Source organism: Copadichromis virginalis, linkage group LG4 (genome assembly GCF_057382275.1).
Source record: "Copadichromis virginalis isolate Kocher_CV1m ecotype Utaka linkage group LG4, C_Virginalis_male_GT1.1, whole genome shotgun sequence".
Classification (NCBI taxonomy): Eukaryota; Metazoa; Chordata; class Actinopteri; order Cichliformes; family Cichlidae; genus Copadichromis; species Copadichromis virginalis.
In genome coordinates this window covers 2,536,932-2,559,085 of record NC_140621.1, presented here as the reverse complement: position 1 = coordinate 2,559,085, position 22,154 = coordinate 2,536,932, and the positions used below count along the sequence as shown (strand labels likewise).

Sequence of the window (22,154 nt, the reverse complement as noted above, 5' to 3'; positions counted from 1 at the left end):
ATTCTGTTTCTTTAAGTTCCCCAGGAAGAATGATAAATGTTTTTTTATAAAAAATTTGTTAATACTTTTAGCTATTTTATATCCATAAATGTAAGTTTATTAATAAAACACCATATTTCTGCCGTTTTATAAGGATATGAATTGTACATACAATCAATTTCAGACTCAACCAACAAAAAGCCTCTCAGAACAATATTTATATGTTGATTTTTTTCGCCTCCTCATATCATCATTTTTTTACTCCTGGTTCTGTATGTTCATGTTCTGTTCTTTTGTAAACTTCATCTGTTTGTATGTTGTATACTCATTGTGTTTCAATAAAGTTCGATTTTAAAAAAGGTACGTTCTAAACGAAGCTTCAGACGTCACTGATCACGTGACTCTGGCCAAACGAATCAAGCCTCGACACGGTGCTTCTGAAGCAGCGCGTTGATCTTTCTGACACACGCACCGGAGCGTCAGCTTCAAGCGGACCATCACTACGTCTCACATCTAAAGGTGTCAAGGTAACTTTGAACTGAGTTCAGTCAATCTGGAGTTTTTCCAAGTTTTCTGTTGCTCTCTGTGAGAGAAGAGCGTTAAAGGCGGGGCTCTCCAGAGTCCAGCAAAACAGGAAACCACAGCTGGGTGTGTGTAAGTGTGCAAACCAATAGAATGCATCGTGGTGGGGGGGGCATCACGGGCATTGGCAAGAAAAAAATAAAATAATCGGTCGTACCCATGCTTCCCCGACGTCATGCCAGCGCATATTGGGAAATTCGTAGGCACCGATCGGTTTTCTATCAGCCATTTGCTGGGAGTAAGGGCGCCCTCCGTTTGCGAGGTGCGCCTGCTGCTGGCGGCACAGGGAGGAGAGGGCGGGGCGGCGGGGAGTCTCTGGCTGGCTGGAGCGGCATCTAATAACCAACTCGCAAAACAAAATAAAAACAACAAACAGATATTATGATACAGACTTATAATCTGCACCCATGTTTTTTCTACATTCTATAAAGTGAGCGCGAGAGCCCTCGGTGCGCCTGCGCGCTGCTGAAGTCAAAGTAAACTTTATTGTCATCTCCGCTACAGACAGTCCAGCATATCCGGTTGTTCAGTGATGACGCGACGAATCCGACGAATCCTACTTCCGGGTCTAAACGCTCCTGTGTTCAATATGACACAATGCTGTGTTCCTGGTTGTTTTAACCAATCTGGCTCAAAACAACAGTCTAATCTGTCATTTTACCGGTTTCCTTGTGAAAAGAGAGAGAAGAGGAAGTGGCTGAAGTTGATAAGGTATGTTACAACTCGTAAGTGAATGAATAAATTTGTAAGATAAGAGCTAGTGGGCTCTTACTTTAGTTAGCTAATATAGCTAGTGATGAACAATTAAAACCCGCTACTAAAAGACAAACTGGCTTTTACGAGTAATTGTACTTATATAGACAATGGATTTTATTGTGTTTTTTTTAATACAAAGACGTTGTTGCATTTTTGAAGTCATTTTTATTTCTCCAAGCAAAGATTGAGAGCTAAGGGTCACTTCGCTATATATATGAACCTTAGTTAGCTTTCGATGCTCAGAGGAATAAAAATTACGTCCAAAAAGCGATGTCTATGTAAGAAAATACATTACAATCCCCAGCCTATGTGCCAGTTAATTACCAAAATAAAGACCTAACCAACAAATAGCTAGCAAAGGTTGCCAGTACTTATCTTTCTGGTAAGCTTAAAAGCAAATTAGTACAACGATGTGTAAGAAAAGCATCTGGACTTCTTTAAGCTTTAAGTTTCTTGAAGCTTCTCTCATCTGGATGAAAGAAGCTTCTCTCTATTATTTATCTCTATTTTTTTTTTTTTTTGTATTAATCATAACTAATGGAGGGCTAGCGTATGATCTGAAATTTCTCTCTGTCTTTTTAAACACTTCCACAGACGTGAAAACTTCACCCCAAACTGCAACTCAAGAGTCTGCAGTTGGCACTTCCCTCAAGGAAAAGCTGCGGGGCCAACAAGATTTGCATGGAACGACGGGAAGTCTTTTCAGTTCCCAGATGACCACAACCCTGTTAGAAAAAAGAAGAAAAAAGAGCAGGTCCCGGCTATTGGTGAAAATCAGAGTGAAATATCAGATGAGCCACATCATTCCAACAATGCAGCTACACAGACAGATACTGCAAGTTCCACAAGTTCTTCCCAAAGTCTTCTGGTGCTAGAGATTCAGAATGACATGCTAAGAATAGAGAATGAAAAACTTAAAAAACAAGTAGAGAAGCAGAAGCAGACTTTCTCATTCAGTCAAATATCTGACAATCCTGAAAGGGTCCAGTACTATACTGGATTGCCCGATGCTGCTTCCGTCCTGTTTTTAGAAGCGCTTCTTTCCAGATTTGATCTTAAATATCATTCTGATTGGACTGTCCAAATGATGCCCCTAATTGACCAGTTATTTCTAACCCTGATCAAGCTTAAACTTAATTTTGGTCATGAAGACCTTTCAATAAGGTTTAACTGCAGCAGAGGCACAGTAACTAATGTTTTTACAACAATTGTTAGTGCACTGTATGACATTTTGTATGTTGGCATGCTGGAAAACAACATTCCCTCGAGAGCCAAGAATCAAACATCGCTGCCAGATTGCTTCCAACCATTTCCTAACTGCAGGATTGTGCTTGACTGCACGGAAGTTTCTGTTTGTAACACAGAGAGACTTGACACACAAAGTCATTTGTACAGCCAGTACAAAGGACGGACCACACTAAAGGCTCTAATTGGTGTGGCTCCTAATGGTGTAATAACCTTTGTAAGCAACTTGTACGGTGGAAGTGCCTCAGATAAGGCCATAACAGCTGACTGTGGAGTACTGCAACATCTACAACCAGGTGACATGGTCATTGCAGATAAGGGCTTCACAATTCGGGACATCCTACCAGAAGGGGTCTCACTGAACATTCCGTCCTTCCTCACCAACGGACAATTCACACAGGAGGAAGTGAACAACAACAGGAAGATTTCCTGTGCAAGAATACATGTAGAGCGTTCCATTCAAAGACTGAAAGTTTTCTCAATTTTGCATCACATCCCATATCAGTTAAAAAAAAATATTAATAAGATCTTGAAAGCATGTGTGTGTCTTACAAATTTACAAACACCTATTCTCCGTGAAATTGAATAAATTATACCTGTGAGACTTCAGAGGTAAAAGTACATTGTGTCATTTTCTAACTACTTGTGGACCAGAAAACACAACTGTTGAATAAGTTTACTTTTATTATTTATAACTCCTAAGTGGATTGTTTTGTGTGTATACTCAGGATGTTACAACATAAAAACAACTTAGTTGCATAGTTTCAAATTGAGAATGGTCTCATTTGTGATTCGTATAATGTTTTACTCTGTTTTTATCAATGGCTTGTTACATTTTTCATTCCATTCCAGCTTCCTGATTACTGCCTAGTTTTCTTGCTATGCATTTTCAATTAAAATGAAGAATACCAGATACATGTGTTACTCTTTATTTTCAGGAACAGTTTGTCCAAAACATTTTATTTTTTCAAATCAAAAATTAATATAATTTAAGAATTTATCTGAATATATTTACAAAGTTACAATGACAAAAAATGTACAATTTCCAAATAGTTTTAAAATTAACTATAAACATTTGGACTGATAAATTACTCATGCTGATATGAATTCAAAGCTGCGATAAAATATGGGGTAAAAAAACTTCCCGGTAGAACGTTTCCAACGCTTCAATGTTAACAGCCCAAGTTTGTTCTCTATCCACATGCAAGATGAAAAAGTCACATGGAGTCCAAACAATAAAGTGACAGCTTTTCGCCCCTGTGAGATAGAGGTTGCCCTGGATCTGATGCCAGTAGTTGTGATTCTTTTTTAATACCAGGGAACCACTTGCCTCATCCAGCTGTAGGAAAAAGTCCTTACTTTCTGCAGCTTCCAATACAGTTTTGGCTCTGGCTGACCATGGGCATTTCACCTCAATGATGCACTCATTAGAGACAGTCCCATCTGGAGAACCACCAAGCAGGCCACTGTTAGATAAAAACAGTCCCCTCTCCTTGATAGCTGCACCAGTACAGTCAGTGTACAACTGCTTGGCCTTTGGCTCATGAAGGATCCCCCAATCACATGCCTTTGGGGATGAAAATACAACTTAGTCATAAAGGAATTCTTAGATGCACAGACCCTTTTTACTAACAACTTACTTTAGATCCTTCTGTCAGGTTGTACTGTCCAAGCAGAGTCTTAAATAAGGAAGGGGGGTATGAGCGCCGCTGGACTGCACTCAGGACCAAACCGAAGTTGCTGGCTGTGATTCTCTTCTTGCGATATGCTGACCTTTTATAAAGAAACACAAATTAAGAGACACAGTTAACTAAAATTTCCTACTTAACACTTAACAGAATTAATTTCAAAGCACTTTCTTACCACAATGCATTCTTCGTTTGCCCAACTGTTGCTTCCTCAATCTGTTTCTTCTCTTCGTCAGACACAGCCAGTGATGCCAAGAGATAACGAGCCTTGTCTTCTGCTTGGGGAAATCCCAGGTTCCTCAGCACTTCATCAAATGTCTTGGCTGGTTTAGCCTAGATTTAAAGCAAAAGGATTTTAAAGGTTTTAATGGAACCAAGAAATTTTGACCACAGAATAGACAAAGTCAGGTACAGAGTATATAAAATACATGTAAAAAATAAAGTGGGGACAGTGGAAGCAAACAGTCTGCTGTATGTAATTTACAAGAGTTTACATACATGTACAATTTATACCACATGTTAAAGTAAATATCAAAGTACCTGAGAGCATTCAGGACTCAAAATCCAACCCATCCCAGTAAAACGTTGCAATTTCGATAGGGATGCCACTGCCCATTCCTTGTCCTCCTGGGAGACAGGTCTTTCAATTCCAGCTGAAAAAAAAAAAGCTTTTAGTAATCTGAATAAATAATAATTTTAGCATATAAAACACAATGCTTTTTAAAAAGTTAAGAAAATAATTATTATAATTAATTCAAAGGGCAAATTTTAAATAAATAACTGACCTTGTGTTGTTGAGGGTGTCATCACAGACACTCTATTGGCAGTAATTTCTTCTGCTTTGCATGATTTTACCCTCTTCCACACACATTCCACGTCAGTGCGAGACACATTCTTCTCCACCCAAATCAACAATGCCGCCATATGATGGCACTTATCATTGCCAATCGGGCACTCACAGGAGCTGAACCTGACTGACTGACCCTCAACATGCACCTACATTGAAAGAAAGTTAATGCTTACCCTAATGATGTTCCTTCCTTCCTGATGTTGTAAACCTGCTCAACATTTGGCAATAAAACCCTTTCTGATTCTGATTCTAAACATTCTAACAAACACTTGCAGCGCTGCTCTGTGTACTGGTACCAGGTTAACTAGGCTAATATAACTGGTACTAGGCTAACATTACTAACTCTCCAAAACCTCCATGTTATGTAGATTTTCATCTTCGTTTACTTCCACTGTTATAGCATTGCTGTACGTGTGTGTGCTTTATGAAATACATCAGAATACAGAATATCTCATGTTTAATCGTCGGCTAGCTAGCTTACTCCTAGCTCACCTCAACATTGTAAATCTTCTTTTTCATGGATGCCTGGACACTTCCCTTTATAATTCCGCCTGGGAGAACGGTTACACTGACCACTTTACTAGAGTTGAAGGAATTAAGACCCTTTTTAACCCTAATTGGTACTTCGCTAAAGAAGGAGGTAATCGTGAACAAAGTCACTGGCTCCGCCATCGTTGTTTCTTGAGGAGCACTTAGACCCAGTAATACCTGCAACGTCATCCGTGACGTCTGACTGAACAACCGGATAGAGACGAGACGACGAGGCTGCAGTTACAGCGGTGCAAGTAAACAAACAATAAATATAAGAAGAGTAAGAAAATAAATCTACACTTTAGGACTCGGGGTAAAGGATCAATAACAATTTAAATTATAATTTACAGTTTGATGATTTAAAGTCTCACACAACCCGTCAAAAGGGGCGGGGCCGGCTGCTTCCAAGTAGAGCACATTTCATTTATAATGTAAATCCAAGCCCATCATGGATTCACGATCTGAATCCTGGGTTGTGTGAAATCCCAGAAATCAACCTTAGACAAAGTGAATCTGTGAACTAAGGTGTAGGTCTGTTAGGTTAATTGTGCTGATCCTCGGGTTGGGGGATTTGTGTTTGTACTGGAGCGCAAAATTCAAACCAATGGAAGATGGACAACAAAAGTTCAAAGCCATCAGGTGCTCAGTTTATGTATTTATTTTTGGCCTACATCAGTAAGAAATGCCAAATTATATACACAAAGTTACAGGAATCACCACTCCTGTTATTCATGATGATTTCAGTAACATCACATAATAACATGTAACATCCTGTAAGCACAGTCTGCCTGTGTCTTTTCTCTGCAAATGAACATTTTCAGCCAATATAGGTAATACATCAACATGGCTGCCGTGGCTAAGTTAGGAATATTTATAATGTCATTTCAAAACTTGCATATGATCTGCAATTTGTAGCAGATCTACTGACTGTCACAGCAGCTGGAGCAGTCTCAAATGCAGGTCAGTCCACTGCTGCCCCCTGTGGCCAAGTGCCATAGCTACTGCTGGATGAACTCGTGACACATCTGCACCTGTTTCTATGAACACATTGAGTCTGAGTGGCTGCACTTACACTGGTGCATTCAAACATATTGAAAGATGGCAGCAATGTGGATTGTCAAGACTCAAACCAACCATTGAGCAAAGACAGCAGGATCACTTGTTTCTGTTTGTTATACAGCCAGATTTACTCGTGACACACATGTGCAGCTGCTTTATCACCTATTCTGAATTTGTTTCAAGCACAATACATTTGTTACACATGTTGGGATATTGTGTTTGTTTTAAATGTTATATACCTGTGTGGTATGTGACTTGTGTTGCCATGACGCCAGGTCTCTCTTGGAAATGAGATTTTTAATCTCAATGAGATTTTTTTTTACCTGGATAAATAAAGGACTAATTTGTAACTTTCAGTGTTTTCCGGTCTTCCAAAAGAAAAAAAACCTTCAACTACATGATATGCAGTTGTGTATTTGTTTTCACCTTATCATACACTTGAAGTTTTACAAATCCCCACTTCTTTAGTGAATATCATTTCAGTCTCAGACAACCTCGTTTCTCTTACAGAGGTTGAATGCACCTTCTGCGGATGGCGGTACCACACAGTGTGCGTGGACTTCCCCTGCACAGAAGGCAACTACAAATGCTGTGAATGCTAAATAAAGAGAAACAAATGATCCCTGTTGTCTTTGCTTGATGATTGGTTTGAGTCTTGACAATCCACATTGCTGGCGTTGCATCTTTCAATGCCAGCAATGGCAGGTATCAGTGCTCAAACCTTTTGTGTTTGTTTCCAACAAGTTGCCCACCTCGGGAAACAAAAATGTGTTCTTTTACTTGTCAGATGAACATATGAGACACTTTGACTCTTCAGTGCAGTGTGGAGCCTAACAAAGATCTGTTTTGTGTCCCAGCTGATCAGCAGGAGGAGGAGAGTCTGACGGAGCAGCAGAGGAACATTTTCAGCTACTTGGACTCAGCTCAGCCACTACAGAGGAAACAATGAGCTCAACACAGAAGGTGACAGACAGAGCAGGACCATATGACCAAAGATATTTATCACCATATACATCTGAATATTTGCCATAACGATGTAGCTGACGATAGAATTGACAGCAGACAAAATACTTTACAGCTGCACAACTTTATTAAAAAGCCATCAATGTATTTTCACTGAAACAAGCAGCTGTTGTTTATGTGCATTAAAGTTATATAAAAATGTAACAGTGCAAATGCAAATTGCTCGCTGACAGTTTAACCAAAAGGCGTTTCCAGTGGAAACTGGCCGACACATCCTGAGCATAACCATGTATAATATCCACTAAACTTCAGAAGAGGTTATACAGTCGTGGCCAAAAGGTTTGAGAATTGCATAAATATTGGAACCTGGAGAAGTTGCTGCTTAAGTTTTTATAATAGCATTTTGCCTGCACTCCAGAATGTTATGAGGAGTGATCAGATGAACTGCATCGTCCTTCTTTGCCATGAAAACGAACTTAATCCCCAAAAAGCCTTACCACTGCATTTCATTGCTGTCATCAAAGGACCTGCTGAGACCATTTCAGTGATCGTCTTCTTAACTCAGGTGAGAATGTTGGCGAGCACGAGGCTGGAGATCATCATGGCTGTATCCCGATTCAGGTTCTGCAGCTTTAAAGTCCTCAAGGGCCGCGTACTCAAAGACCGCTAAGGCCGAAGTGCGAGGCTCGTAGGCTCGTGAAATGGGACGTCTAGCCTCCGTCGCGCTGCCCAGGTTGCCTAGCAACCATGATACTAACAGCTGGAAACGTTTCATACAGCTTTGTTTGACAGAAATGAAGGAGAACATATTTAGTTCATTTGTTTCTACATGAGCTCTGTGTGATTTGATGAGTATCTGAGGCTGAGACCACAGGACTGTGAAACATGATTGTTGGGCTTCATTTCTGTGCTGAACAGTCGTTTAAGATTAGCTGTAAATAACAATTAGCTGATGTTGTTCATGAGACTAAAGTCACCTCACTGTGGTAATGTAAATATAATATGGCCAATATTATAGTTATTATATTAATCACTTCACTCACAGACAAGTATCTGTGACAGTGTGTATACAGATGTATCATATATAAGAGACAAATATTGTTCATTTAATATGTTGGTACTAAATTTGGCTCATTGCTTACATATATGTGTAAAAGCAAATGTACGAGCTGTGATAACTGTGTCTGATAGAATGAAGAGCAGACTGATATATGAAATATTCCTTTATTGGGTGAGAAAATCAGACCATGTCATAACTGCTGTAAGTCACACAGAATAGACATCAGAGCCTTAAACAGGCTGACGTCTGCTAAATGGGTCAAACTGGGCAGAAAGTCTACAAACACATAACATCCTTATAGAATATGATGTAACACTATAGATCAACTTAGCTCAGAATATATAAAGCATATAAACAGTTACAGCAATATGATGCAACAAACACAGCAGCTACTGATCCAAAATACTCAAAGCTTCATAGAACTGAAACCAACATTTATTTTAGCTCCATTCTGCTGCTGATACAGACTTTAGGTTTCTGAACATTAAACTTGTTGCTGCCTTTCATAGTGTGTAACTTGAAGGCCCTGAGTACTCTGAGTACTTTCTCCCACACTGGAAACACTGGGATGATAACATTATGTGAACATTACCTAATAAGACTGATTCAGCACAGACAGTTATGTTAAACTTTCCTAGCAGTCCTTCACAAACAGGGAACAGTCTGTCTATTCTCTCCATCTGTCAGCTGCTGCTGGCTCTTCCTCCTCCTCTTCCTCACACACTGCTGAGTTTGTCCTGGTGGATCATCAGGGGTGCAAAGCCTCACAGATGATGTGCAGCAGTGGGTCCCTCAGTCTGTCCTCACTCTGGACACTTGCAGTCGTCACACATGGAAATCAAATGTGTGATAAGCTGCAGGATTCAAACACAAGTGTAACTTATAAACACATGTTCATACTTTTATTCCACAATCAGAGAGAAAGAAACAGAGAGAGAGTGCAGGACAGACAGACAGGTGACAGTCTCAGGTGTACACACTGCTACACAACAGCACCAGAGAAGCAGGATTTAGTGTTTGTGTTATTACGAGTGTAAACAAGAAGAGTTCCAGATGGTGCAGTGGACACATGTGTGACTGCTGTGATTAAAGCATCTTTCTTTCAGCTTAACGAGTGAACCATCAGCTCGTTCAAACACACGTTAAAGTCCGTTTGGCTCGACACCACCGAACAGAGGCAGCAATATAACACAGCTAACATTAACAGTGCAGTGAATCCTGCTTGTGCCGTGATATTCAGGACTGCAAACCGAGCAGCATCACTGACTTTCAGCTTGTTGTGTTTGTGGATATATGACTGACTTTAATTATCCACAAAATCATCACATTCTCTGTCAGATTAAGGTCGACTATTGAACGGCGTATATTTTAAAGGCTTTAAAACCAAGTTAACGCTGAAAGTACAAACATCACTAATGTCACATAACTCTGCCGACAAGGCATAGCTATGGCTATGAAATGCTCTTTGTGTATCACTTCTTCATTATGAAAGATGTCATTAATGCACTAGTAATGTCTCATCTGGAGTATTGTTCAATCATTTGGTCAGCAGCTAATAAGACAGATCTTAACAGACTTCAGTTAGTCCAGAATAAGGCGTCCAGATTAGTGTGAAGATGTTCATACTATACTAATATTGATAAAATGCATAATAACCTTTCTTGGCTTCCTGTACAGGCTAAAATATTCTATGGCTTACTTGTAGTTCTAAAGAAAGCAATTCTGTTAAACACACCACATTTATTCTGCTCAGCTGCAGTATCCAGATGAAATACATCATCATATTACACAGTTTTCAACAAGCTGCAATTTAGTAAATGCTCGAGTTAAAAGTAACGTTTTGTAAAACTGTTACATTTAGAGCAACTTTTAAGTGGAATAAGTTGCCTTAAAAAATTAGAGAATTATTCAAAACTTCAATGAACACTTAAAAGCCGATTTACAGAGCTTTTAGTTGTTGTAAATATTGTAAGACATGATTTGTTTTTGAAATTTGTGTAATGTGCCTCAATGTTATTGATATTATTATTATTGATTGCTTATATTTGAACAATTGTGAAACCTCACTGTGGATGTAAGAGTGAAATTATGTGGATATCTTGAATCCACTTTATTGTGTAATATTTTATGTGAGTATTTGACGGAAGACGAGCAACATCTGTTGTGGAAGCTAACGGGGTTCCTTTAGAATAAACAAACATAGGATTTATTATCACTGAATAATTCTGTATAAATCTATACAAATTATAGAAATATGTAATAGGAAACAACAAAATAATCTAAATTATAAAATAATGTGTGTGTGTGTGTGTGTGTGTGTGTGTGCATGATTTTAGTGTTTGAACAGTCATGAATTATCTTTAACAGCAGGTTGGATGTAATGTGTTAGAACTACCAGCAGGTGGGGATAAGAGACCTTTAAGGTGTTTGGTGCCACGCTCCACCTTCAGGTTTAAAACTAGTGTTAATGGAGTTTGAAGGCTGAGTTTGTTCCACGACTGCATTTCACTCACTGCCTCTGTTTGTATCTCTGTCACTGCAGGACCAACATGGAGCCAGAAGTCAGCGCTCTCAGGAGGCCGACAAACCTCACAGAAGAAAGGGAGAGAAAAAACACACCTGTGACGAGTGTGGGATGGAGTTTACTGTGAGGGCTAAACTAAAACAGCATCAGGTCATCCACACTGGAGAGAGACCGTTCAGCTGTGAACAGTGTGGAAAGTCTTTTTCCTGGATGCGTTCCCTAAAAACACACCAACTCATCCACAGTGGAGTTAAAGCGTACAGCTGTGATCAGTGTGGCAGAGCTTTTACTCACAGTAGCCACTTACAGAGGCATCTAGTTACCCACTCTGGAATTAAGGCATACAGCTGTGACGAGTGTGGGAAGGGTTTCACTGAGAAGGCTAAACTAAAACAGCATCAGGTCATCCACACTGGAGAGAGACCGTTCAGCTGTGACTTGTGTGGAAAGTCTTTTTCCTTGGAGGGTTCCCTAAAAAGACACCAACTCATCCACAGTGGAGTTAAAGCGTACAGCTGTGATCAGTGTGGCAGAGCTTTTACTCAAAGTAGCAGCTTACAGAGTCATCTAGTTACCCACTCTGGAATTAAGGCATACAGCTGTGACATCTGTGGAAAAACTTTCAGCCAGAGAGGGAGCCGAAATACACACCTACGCATTCATACCAGACATGATGTGTACTGCTGTGAACAGTGTGGCAAAGAGTTTACAACAGACGCACACTTACAACGACACATGTTTACCCACACTGAGGAGAGACCTTATCAATGTGACCTGTGTGAGAAGACTTTTAAATCTCCACATGACCTGAGACGACACCAACAGATCCACACCAGAAAGAGACTCTACAAGTGCAGCTACTGTGAGGTATGTATTTATATTGTTATCTTGTCATTTTAGCCTGACTGTTTGGAACAACTCTGCTCATTAAACTGTGTTAGCATGTTAGCAATTCTACTGCATGGAAAAGCAGCTCTGAGTGATTATTCAGATTTTCCTTTCAGTTATGATTTTAGTATTACTGTAGTATTATGGTGGTAGTATTGTAGTTATTGCAGCCCAGTAAACTGAGTGTGTTAACTGAAACAGTCAAATGTAGTTGGACGTCTGCAGAGATGCTCTTTATTTCAGGCGACGTTCAGGATACAAATGTTGAAGGACTGACTTACACTGTCTTTGTGTCTTTGTTTAGAAGCAGAGCGACACAGATGGATCCAGTTCTCAACCCTGTCATCACTGTGGTGGTGGGAAAGACTTTCTTTGTGACCTCTGTGGAAAAACCTTCAGTCAGCAAAATACCCTAAAAGTACATCAACGTAGACACACTGGAGACAAACTGAAATACTGCAAAGAATGTGGGAGAAGCTTCACCACATCAAGTGATTTAAAACGACATGAACTGATTCACAGTGGGGTTAAAAAGCACCTCTGTGATCAGTGTGGGTCATCCTTCACCACTGAAAGTGAGCTTAAATCACACAAACGAGTCCACACAGGAGAGAAACCACACAAGTGCAGACACTGTGAGAGAAGCTTCTCACAGTCAGGTCATCGTAACATTCATGAACGTGGACACATGGAAGGAAACTACAGCTGTGACCAGTGTGACAAGAGCTTCAGGAATCTCAGTTCATACTCCAAACACAAACGATCCCACGTTACTAATAAACTGTTTCACTGTTACCAATGTGCCCAAACATTCACCTCATTGTCTGCTCTGTGCAAACATCAGCGCGATCACTCAGGGCTGAAATCACTCCCATCACTGGATCACAGTGAATCTGAAGACACAGAAAGATCCTCTGGTTTCTGTGTCAGACTCAAAAAGCTTGAGATCAGGCTCCACAGAGTTCAGATAGAATCATTTAAACTTGTGTTGAACTGAACTGGTTGCTGGGCTGAACTTCTACATAATACAGATCTACATGGGATCTTCTTTTCTGTTTTTTACTGAGTCAGTTTTGTCCTTTTTTCTCTGTCCTGGTTTTGCTCGTCTGTAAATGATTGAAACTCAGTCAAATAGTTCATTGTTCTCCAGCAAAACGTTTTGGAAACTCATGTTTAACCTTTGAAACTCTGACATGTTTTAGCACACAAGGCTTCATCGGGGAGTTCACTCATGATTGGACCATGAGAACAAAGGTTTTTAGTTCTTTCAAAGAGAGTCTTGGAGATGTTTGATGTTTCTGTTTTTCTGAAAGAAAAACTATTTTTCTTGCTTTATGTAGTGTGGAAGTTTTTAATGTTTCTTCATCTGTGATGTTCTTGAATGTGTTCACGTGAAGATGGTACAAATAAACTGTCCTTTCAGCTTTAGCTCCTAATTTATTCATTATTTATGGATGTAGCACAGCAGCCGTCTCTTGATTAACACATGGAGGGCTCGGGATCTGATGGTGTCGTCTCCCTAATTTGCCCACTCAGTAAATCTCACTCATGGCCAAGAAATTGAAATAAACCTTGTTTCCCTGCTGGATAGTGATCCACTGTAACTCTGCTCCTCCTTCCTGTTTAGGATTTCTGTGGCTGAAGTAAAATTCCCTCCATCCATCACTTATCCCAGCTAACCCAAAGTGAAATAAAGTTTTGCTGGTCTTAAAAAAGCATTACAATAATGGGCATTACCAATGCAAACTGAATGATACAGAAGATGAAAGAAGAGACTTTGATCAGTTAATAAAGCTCATGATCTGGATTCATTGTGGCTGCTACACAGATACTTCTGGGTCACTTCTCTCAGTTAGGAACCTTCCTCACCAAACTGACTGTTGGACCACACCCCTGGTTTCATGAGAAATTGTTTCAGCCATGATTTCTCTTCCTGTATTTCAGAGTAAAGACTGAAGTGACAAATGGAAGCATGTTTAAAAAACACAATGTGAGAGAGACGTTGAGGTCCTTAGAAGTTACCCTGGGTTTTTCTGTCACCCTGCTAGATGTTACACACCTTGTTATTGGACTGGTTTCTACTGCTGGACTACTCCTGCGGAGAGTAACAATACTCTTACTAATTAGCTCCCTTTCACACCTTTGGGGATATTTATTTTTGTGTTTGCAGCGCTGTGAGCCAGAACAGCGAGAGAAAAATCTGCAGCAGCGACGAGCCGTACAGAACAGAACCTTGCAGTACAACAGAAACCTAAAAACATTATTTGTAGTTGTTATTCTTAGTTGTTCTGCTGCCTAAATACCACAGGGTCTGATTATGAAGTTATTGAGCTGCACATACGTTACGACCTGCTTAAGTTCGAGGTCACAGCGTCTGTAGAGCAGCTGGAACATAATGAAGTCTACAAGGTTAAAGTTTTCTCTTCAGTTATTGTTCTTTCTGCTGCTTGGTTTGATGGATCTGAGAGCTTTTGTTTTTATTATTGTTATTATAATTATCATTAATATTTTACTCTCTAGAAGCTTTAAAATAGTGTTTGTGTTTGAAAAAATTGATTTAAGAATTGAACAGAAACATCTGTCCTTCTGAAAATGGCCCAAAGGCACGGAGACAAAGTCAAAGGATGCAACCTGTAACTTTCTCTTCCTTCATGTCAGGACCATCATCCATGATTTATATAAAATGCATATAGCAACAGTAGCACTTTAGTTTGGACTTTATGATTTCTGTAACTGGAAAATATTATTTTGTTTAAAGACAGAAGTGACCGCATAGTTGCAACATCAAAGGGAAATATTAATTAATTAGCATCAAGTATATTTGTTGCTTAAGCGTTTGCACTATAACTTAAGTAGGATTATAACTTTTAAGGAAGGAAAGATTTCAGATATTTAGTTCACTGCTTCAGTTATTTTATATGAAATTAAAACATTTACGTTGGTCAAATATGATGCTCTAAATCAAATAAAAGTTTGAAAATAAATGATGTATTTTTAAATGCTGCAACAAATGTTCACAAAAAGTAACTATAATTAAAACCAGTTAAACAAAATCAAATGTTTGAATCATGCTTAACCAAATGCCAGGCTGGAGAGCTGAACCTAAAGTATACGTAGAAAGATTTCAACATCTGAGCAGTTTTTAATGTTTTTATCACATATAAATGTCACAGCAGTGGGTCCTGGCCCAATGCTTTGTGTTTTTGGTTTTCTTTGACTCTTGTTTTTCTTGGTTTTTGTTCTTCTTATTTATCAGGCTCTCAGTAATCTTAGTTCTCCCTCCCTCAGTGTTCATTTCAGCCTGTGTTTAGTTTCTGTTCCCGTGTCCCACGTTTCATCGTTTCATGTCGAGTCAGCCCTGTCTCTCTGTTTCCTGTGTCTCCCCAGTCAGCCCCGCCTCCCTCGGGCACTCATGTGTGATACAGAGTAATAAACCTGACTACATTTGCTACACTCTCTTTATTACCTGTTACTTTAAAATTCATACACTAATTATGTCTGCCCATCTCTCTAATGTGAAGGTCAAAGGTCAACATCCCAGTGACATAAGAATAATCCCAAAGGGGCAAAGGCAGCGGTTAATTTAGCATAATTAGCATTAAGGGTACAGCAAGGATATACTTTTACTTATTGTGGCAGGGGTGTGGTCTCTGGCCTGCTGCAGTGGAGGCTGGTGGCGGGACGTTGGACGGCACAGGTGAGGGTGATGGAGCTCATGACTCTCCCCTTTATAGTGACGGAGTAGACTGGCGTGGGGGAAGCATGTAGTGGAGGAAGCCGAGGAGAGAGCTGGTTTCTGGCTACAAAGACGGCGTCAAACCAGAAAAGATTGCTCGTGGTCCAATAAGGTGTCAATCACCTGTGAATCAAACTGTGTGTGGGTCAGTTTATGTCACAGTGTTGTTTAGTATATCTTCACTTGTCTCACTCTCCTTCTGTTCTGTCCATCAGGACGATCCTCAGCGCTTACACAGATCCTCCATCGATGTTTTGGATCCAATCAGTGATCAGTTCTACGAGGAGGCCTGGATGTTCACCAGCGCTCGCTACACCTCCATCTACCCGAAGGTGAGTGTACTCCTTTGTACTCAGATTAACATTTTATTTCTTAAAATACATTTTCATATATGAGCTTTCTATTATTTCATGGGCCATTTAATCAATATTAAAATTACAAGCATATCAACAAAGGTGAAGCTGGTTTGTTCCACTTGCTGTCACACAGTCATGGAGGAATACATCCATCCATCCATCCATCCATCCATCTTCATCCGCTTTATCCGAGGCCGGGTCGCGGGGGCAGCAGCCTAAGCAAAGAGGCCCAGACCTCCCTCTCCCCAGCCACCTCCTCCAGCTTGGAGATATAATCTCTCCAGCGTGTCCTGGGTCTGCCCCGGGGCCTCCTCCCGGTGGGACATGCCTGGAACACCTCACCCAGGAGGCGCCCAGGGGGCATCCTTGTCAGATGCCCGAACCACCTCAGCTGGCTCCTTTCGATGTGGAGCAGCAGCTGCTCTACTCTGAGCCCCTCCCGGATGGCCGAACTTCTCACCCTATCTCTAATGGAGGAATACAATAAATACATAATCAGTCATAGATCCTGAACAATGACATTAAAAGAAAGTCTGTGGCTCTAAAGACTAAACAGTATAAAGACATGCTCCAAGCTGCTGTTTCTCTCCTACTCCTCTAGGTTTTCCACTGTCGGCCATCCAGCGATGCTGGAGGGCTACCTGGCCAATGCTGGCCTACACAAAGAGGTCCCGGCTCGGAGGAGCTGAAGAAGATCCTTGCCTTCCTCGTCAGTTTCCTCTTCAGTTCCTATCCCAACAAAACCTTCTTGCACCTATTAGCTCCAAAGAGGCTATGGTGCCCGTGGAGGTCTGGACCTGAGGCCTGTGCTCATCACGTGGATAGAAAACACTCTGACACCATTCTGGAGGTCTGATGGGACTCTGACCAAAACACAGATGAAATAAAACTTGTGGCTGGAGCTTTTAAAATTAGTTTTTCACCTCATAGATTAATGCTCATGATTGCATGTTAGTGTCAGAGGTTGTGTGTGGAGGCGTGGAAGAGATGACCCAAACGCTGGACTCACGGTGCAGAAATGAAGAGGATTTATTGGAGGGTGAATGAACAAAGCAGGAACGATGGAGTGACTGGCTGGCTGAAAGGCTGAAAGACTGGAAGGATGGCTGGCTGACTAGCTGAACATACAGACGGAGACGACGACATAACATCAATGACACGACAGAGAACTGGTGAAACCGAGGAACTTAAATACACAGGTTGAATGATGACAATGATTGGAAACAGGTGAGTACAGAGCTGAACATAATCTGACTAATGACATGGAAGACAAGCTGACACGGGGAAAAACAGGAAGTGAGAATATTAATGTGGCGAACTAAACTGAACATGAACAAACTGAAATCACTGGGTCAACGACCCAGGAACCCTGACAGTACCCCCCCCCCGCAAAGGCCGGCACCCGACGGCCAAAAGAACGAAAAACCAGGACAGGGCGGGCGGAGGGGGCCCAGGACGGAGGGACGGAGTCCACACAGAGACAGTTCAGGGGGCCGACCGTGCGGACGGCGACGATGACAGCGCTGGTCCGGGGGCCGACCGTGCGGAAGGCGACGGCGGCGATGACAGCGCTGGTCCGGGGGCCGACCGTGCGGAAGGCGACGGCGGCGATGACAGCGTTGGTCCGGGGGCCGACCGTGCGGAAGGCGACGGCGGCGATGACAGCGCTGGTCCGGGGGCCGACCGTGCGGAAGGCGACGGCGGCGATGACAGCGTTGGTCCGGGGGCCGACCGTGCGGAAGGCGACGGCGGCGACGTGGACGCAGTTCGGGGAACCGGCCGTGCGGAAGGCGACGGCGGCCACCCAGGAGAAGAGGGTCCGGGGGCCGGCCGTGCGGAAGGCGACGGCGGCCACTCAGGCGATGGCGGTCCGGGGGCCGGCCGTGCGGAAGGCGACGGCGGCCACTCAGGCGATGACGGTGCAGTTCAGGGGGCCGGCCGCGCGGAAGGCAGCGGCGGCGGCTCTCCAGTGTCAGGCGTACTGGCCGAGGCCCGGTGGGCACAGGACCAGTCGAGACGGGACCAGGCGAAGCACAGGCTGAGGCTGCAGCAGCAGACGAAGGCTCTGAGGAGGCTGCAGCCGACGAAGGCTCTGAGGCTGAAGCCGGACCAGGCGGAGCTGAGGCAGAGGCCGGGCCGGGCGTGGGTGCAGCTGAGGCAGAGGCCGGGCCGGGCGTGGGCGCAGCTGAGGCAGAGGCCGGGCCGGGCGTGGGCGCAGCTGAGGCAGAGGCCGGGCCGGGCGTGGGCGCAGCTGAGGCAGAGGCCTGACCGGGCGTGGGCGCAGCTGATGCAGAGGCCTGACCAGGCGATGCAGGCGCGGAGGCCTCTGGCCGGAGACAGGCAGGGCCAGTAGGCGCGGAGGCCTCTGGCTGGAGAGCGGCCGGGCCAGCGGGTGCGGAGGCCTCTGGCCGAGGAGCGGCCGGGCCAGCGGGTGCAGAAACCCCTGGCTGAGAAGCAGGAAGGCTCACAGCTGGCTCTGGGTGCTGTGGCTGCAGGTCCGGGAACTGAACGGGATGGTGGACAGGCGACTGGGAAACAGGAGGCGACTGGACTACAGGGCACTGGGCGGCAGACTGGACTACAGAAGAGTGAACGACAGACTGGACAGGCTGGAGGACGGGCGACTGGGGGACAGGAACAGACTGGACTGACTGGACAGGGGACCGAGCTACAGGAGACTGGAGGACAGGAGCAGACTGAGCTACAGGTGACTGGACTGACGGGGCTGGAAGCTGAGCAGCAGGTGAGGGAACTTACTGAATTGAAAGCTGAACAGCAGGTGAGGGAACTGGCGGGAGTGGAGATGCTAAAGGAGGAACAGAGGTAGGCGAGGCTGACGACGGAGCTGAGGTTGGTGGCTGAGCTGATGACTGGGTTACCGAAGGGGACAAAACTGCAGCCTGGGCTAATAAAGCTGGGGCCTGAGCAGGGGACAGTTCAGCTAATCTAACTAGGGATAGTGCGAGGGCGTGAAAGGCTGGGTCAGGAGGTGGATGAAGTGGTGAGGTAGCCGGTGGACCGGTTAGCTCTTCCAAGCCTCCAGGGAGGTCAAGCTGGGTTCGGGTTGCCCTCAACCTGGGCGCTGGGACGGGCACGGAAGGTGGCTGGACACCAGTCACCCCCACCTGAGAAACAGAAGCAGGTGTGGAGGTAGACCGGGTCGCAGCTGCCCTCCTCCTGGGAGCTGGCACTGGTGTGGGCGTAGACTGGGCCCCCGTGCTGGTGGGAAATGGCTGAACACTGGGTGTGGAAATAGTGACGGTGTGTGTGTTACTGGCAGGTTTATTGGCGATTGTTCTGGTTTTCCTGCCACCACTATTTACAGTCTTTGGAGAAGAGCAGAAAAACTCTTCCCAGTCCACGTCCTCGTCTAGGAGGGAGACTCCCCATGAATCAGAAGTGAGTCTATGGTGCGTTTCAAGTGAGTAGTCAGATGGTGAGTGCGAAAAACAGTCACTGGAGCTCACCATCGGGAGTGGCTGAAAGTAGTCCGTTTTATGGCGACGTGTGCGCCGCTTTCTCCGGGAAGAGGCAGCAGGCGGGGTACACAGCCGAGCCTCTGGCACGGGAGCCTCCATTGAGCCGAGGTGGTAGGCGGAGCCGCTGTGCCATGGCGAAGTTGAAGGTCCGGTGAGTAAAACGGCTGGCGGGCGAGCGAGGAGCGGAGCAGCGGGAGAGCGAGCGGCCGAAGCTTGGCCTGCGACGCCCACTCTCCGCGGCGAACGCTCCGATGCAGGTGAGGCAGCAGGTGGAGGACCGCGGCGTCTCCGAGGCCCGCCCAGAGCCAGACGAGTCCCCTCAAAGACGTGCTCCCTCTCTGAGAAGAGCCGCTGTTTCCACCTGAGCTTCTCCGCCCAAATGGAGAGCGCTGCGTCCTGCCGCTCGTAAAGGTCCGAGTCCGCTGGGTCAAAAGCGTGTCTTCTTGGCACGGGTCGTGTCATTCTGTCAGAGGTTGTGTGTGGAGGCGTGGAAGAGATGACCCAAACGCTGGACTCACGGTGCAGAAATGAAGAGGATTTATTGGAGGGTGAATGAACAAAGCAGGAACGATGGAGTGACTGGCTGGCTGAAAGGCTGAAAGACTGGAAGGATGGCTGGCTGACTAGCTGAACATACAGACGGAGACGACGACATAACATCAATGACACGACAGAGAACTGGTGAAACCGAGGAACTTAAATACACAGGTTGAATGATGACAATGATTGGAAACAGGTGAGTACAGAGCTGAACATAATCTGACTAATGACATGGAAGACAAGCTGACACGGGGAAAAACAGGAAGTGAGAATATTAATGTGGCGAACTAAACTGAACATGAACAAACTGAAATCACTGGGTCAACGACCCAGGAACCCTGACAGTTAGCAAGACAGCATCTCCCCAAGGTGAAACTCTCAGGAGACATTTACTCTTAAACTGTAATCTGGTTGAGACTACTTGAGGAGATCTTAGTAGCGAGTATGTGGATTTAGTCTCTTCACCAACAGCAGACAGACCCATGCCAAGAAAGCAGACATGTTCTCAAAGAAAGCCGAGAGCAGAGATTGGAAAAAGCTAAAAAGAAAAAGCTGCAGCTTCAGACGACTATCTGCCTGTAAGGCTGAAAAAGTCCAGTTACGCTCTATTTTGGAAAAGCTCCCAGTTTTGGTGACCTGGACTTTTATTTCCCCTCTTCTGCTACAGATGTTGACTGTGACCTCAGAGGCCAACTGGACCACACAGCTGCAGCAGGAGTGAGGGAGAGGAGTCTTCATCCAGCTTCAAAGAAAACATCCAGGTAAAGTGACGTGGATCAGCGGATAAAGCCGTCTCCACTTTCAAAGGAGATCCTCTGAGAGAGAGACTCTCTGAGCCATTTTAGCCTCAAATTATAGGACTTTATAGTACAGCAACACTTTTAAAGGACAAAAATAACATAAACTGTGACTGTAATACAAACAAAGTATTGCATGTGTTTTTAAAAGTGTTCCTCCGATGGGCAGGATATCACTATTAGACTGTCCCACCAGCCAACTTCAACAAGAGACCACAGCAGCATTCAGTGATCAGCACAGATGTTCCTCTAACACTCAGCATCTGATCCCTGTTGGTCTGTGTGCTTCTGCTTTTGCTCAGTTAGAAACCCTGCAGCAACCCGACCCAAAACTGTGTCTTCTTGTTGGCCTCAACGTTGAAGTGTCAAACGTCCAACATCTGGAAAGGAAACCACGCCAGTGTACTGTGATGTTTCACCAACATGTGGCAGACGCTGGTCCTGCCTTTCATGCTGACATCAGCAGAGAGCCCCGCCTACCTCAAAGCCTCCCCTGTCATGTATTGATCAGGATGATTATGAAGATGAGCGAGTGCAAATAAGACTGTAAAAGTCCACGAGCAGAATGTTTGGATGCTTTCTGATGATTCATGAATATCATGAGAGTGTTTGTGTGTTTTGTCTTTTCTTTGCTGACGTTTGTTACTAACAAAGACAATTTACGCTCTGTGTGTGTTTTCATCCTTACCAGCCGCACTCTAACTGCAATGAAGGAAACAAACTGTAGAAATGGTCGACTCAGTGACTTCATAAAATATTGAAGTGGTTCAGGTAGAGCCAGTTTTTAAATGACCATGAACACTGAGCGTATTGTATCTGTACAGCATGTTTTTCTATTAGACAGATTTGTAACAGAGGCCTTGCTCTCAGTAAGTTTGAAATCCTTGTCTGATTTATTTTGTAATCTCTGATCTTTGTGTATCCTGCTCAGTTTGCATGCTGCCTGTAGGAGTTTCTGTCTTTGTATTTGAAGATAATTCATTGAATATACTCAGCTGCTTCCCTTTGGTGCCTCACACATCACTGAAGTTTTTCAGTGTCCAGTTATTTGTTTTTAATAGCTGTTTGAATTCTCTGTATGTTTGACCCTGTAGACTGTTTAATGGACTGCTCGTCTTCCT

The 22,154-nt window shown here is 43.8% G+C and overlaps 2 protein-coding genes and 2 long non-coding RNA genes across 4 annotated transcripts; 3 read left to right on the top strand and 1 right to left on the bottom strand.

Annotated features, from left to right (window-relative positions):
* The first annotated feature begins 272 nt into the window (after nucleotides 1-272).
* LOC146710555 (uncharacterized) lies at nucleotides 273-11,588 on the top strand. The gene is made up of 3 exons (XR_014919963.1): nucleotides 273-506; nucleotides 7,548-7,653; nucleotides 11,256-11,588. It is a non-coding gene; the product is annotated as an uncharacterized LOC146710555 (long non-coding RNA).
* Nucleotides 866-3,475, top strand: LOC146710557 (uncharacterized). The gene is made up of 2 exons (XM_085453109.1): nucleotides 866-1,272; nucleotides 1,912-3,475. Exons 1-2 carry the CDS (start codon nucleotides 1,094-1,096, stop codon nucleotides 3,149-3,151), a joined length of 1,419 nt encoding a protein of 472 aa, XP_085309235.1. The 5' UTR covers nucleotides 866-1,093; the 3' UTR covers nucleotides 3,152-3,475.
* Nucleotides 3,617-5,785, bottom strand: LOC146710556 (uncharacterized). Its single transcript, XM_085453110.1, has 5 exons — nucleotides 5,036-5,785; nucleotides 4,791-4,903; nucleotides 4,426-4,583; nucleotides 4,203-4,335; nucleotides 3,617-4,129 (listed from the first exon to the last, which is right to left on the bottom strand). The coding sequence occupies exons 1-5, from the start codon at nucleotides 5,172-5,174 to the stop codon at nucleotides 3,671-3,673; spliced, it is 1,002 nt and encodes a 333-aa protein (XP_085309236.1). The 5' UTR covers nucleotides 5,175-5,785; the 3' UTR covers nucleotides 3,617-3,670.
* A 1-nt stretch (nucleotide 11,589) lies between the features above and the next one.
* LOC146710554 (uncharacterized) lies at nucleotides 11,590-13,553 on the top strand. Its single transcript, XR_014919964.1, has 2 exons — nucleotides 11,590-12,104; nucleotides 12,430-13,553. It is a non-coding gene; the product is annotated as an uncharacterized LOC146710554 (long non-coding RNA).
* Nucleotides 13,554-22,154: the final 8,601 nt, after the last annotated feature.

Coding starts and splice junctions, on each gene's coding strand:
- LOC146710557 (XM_085453109.1), top strand. CDS start 1,094: ATGACGCGACGAATCCGACGAATCCTACTTCCGGGTCTAAACGCTCCT. Junction 1,273..1,911: donor AAGTGGCTGAAGTTGATAAG/GTATGTTACAAC, acceptor ACACTTCCACAG/ACGTGAAAACTTCACCCCAA.
- LOC146710556 (XM_085453110.1), bottom strand. CDS start 5,174: ATGGCGGCATTGTTGATTTGGGTGGAGAAGAATGTGTCTCGCACTGAC. Junction 4,584..4,790: donor TGAGTCCTGAATGCTCTCAG/GTACTTTGATAT, acceptor CTTTAAATCTAG/GCTAAACCAGCCAAGACATT. Junction 4,130..4,202: donor ACCTGACAGAAGGATCTAAA/GTAAGTTGTTAG, acceptor TCATCCCCAAAG/GCATGTGATTGGGGGATCCT.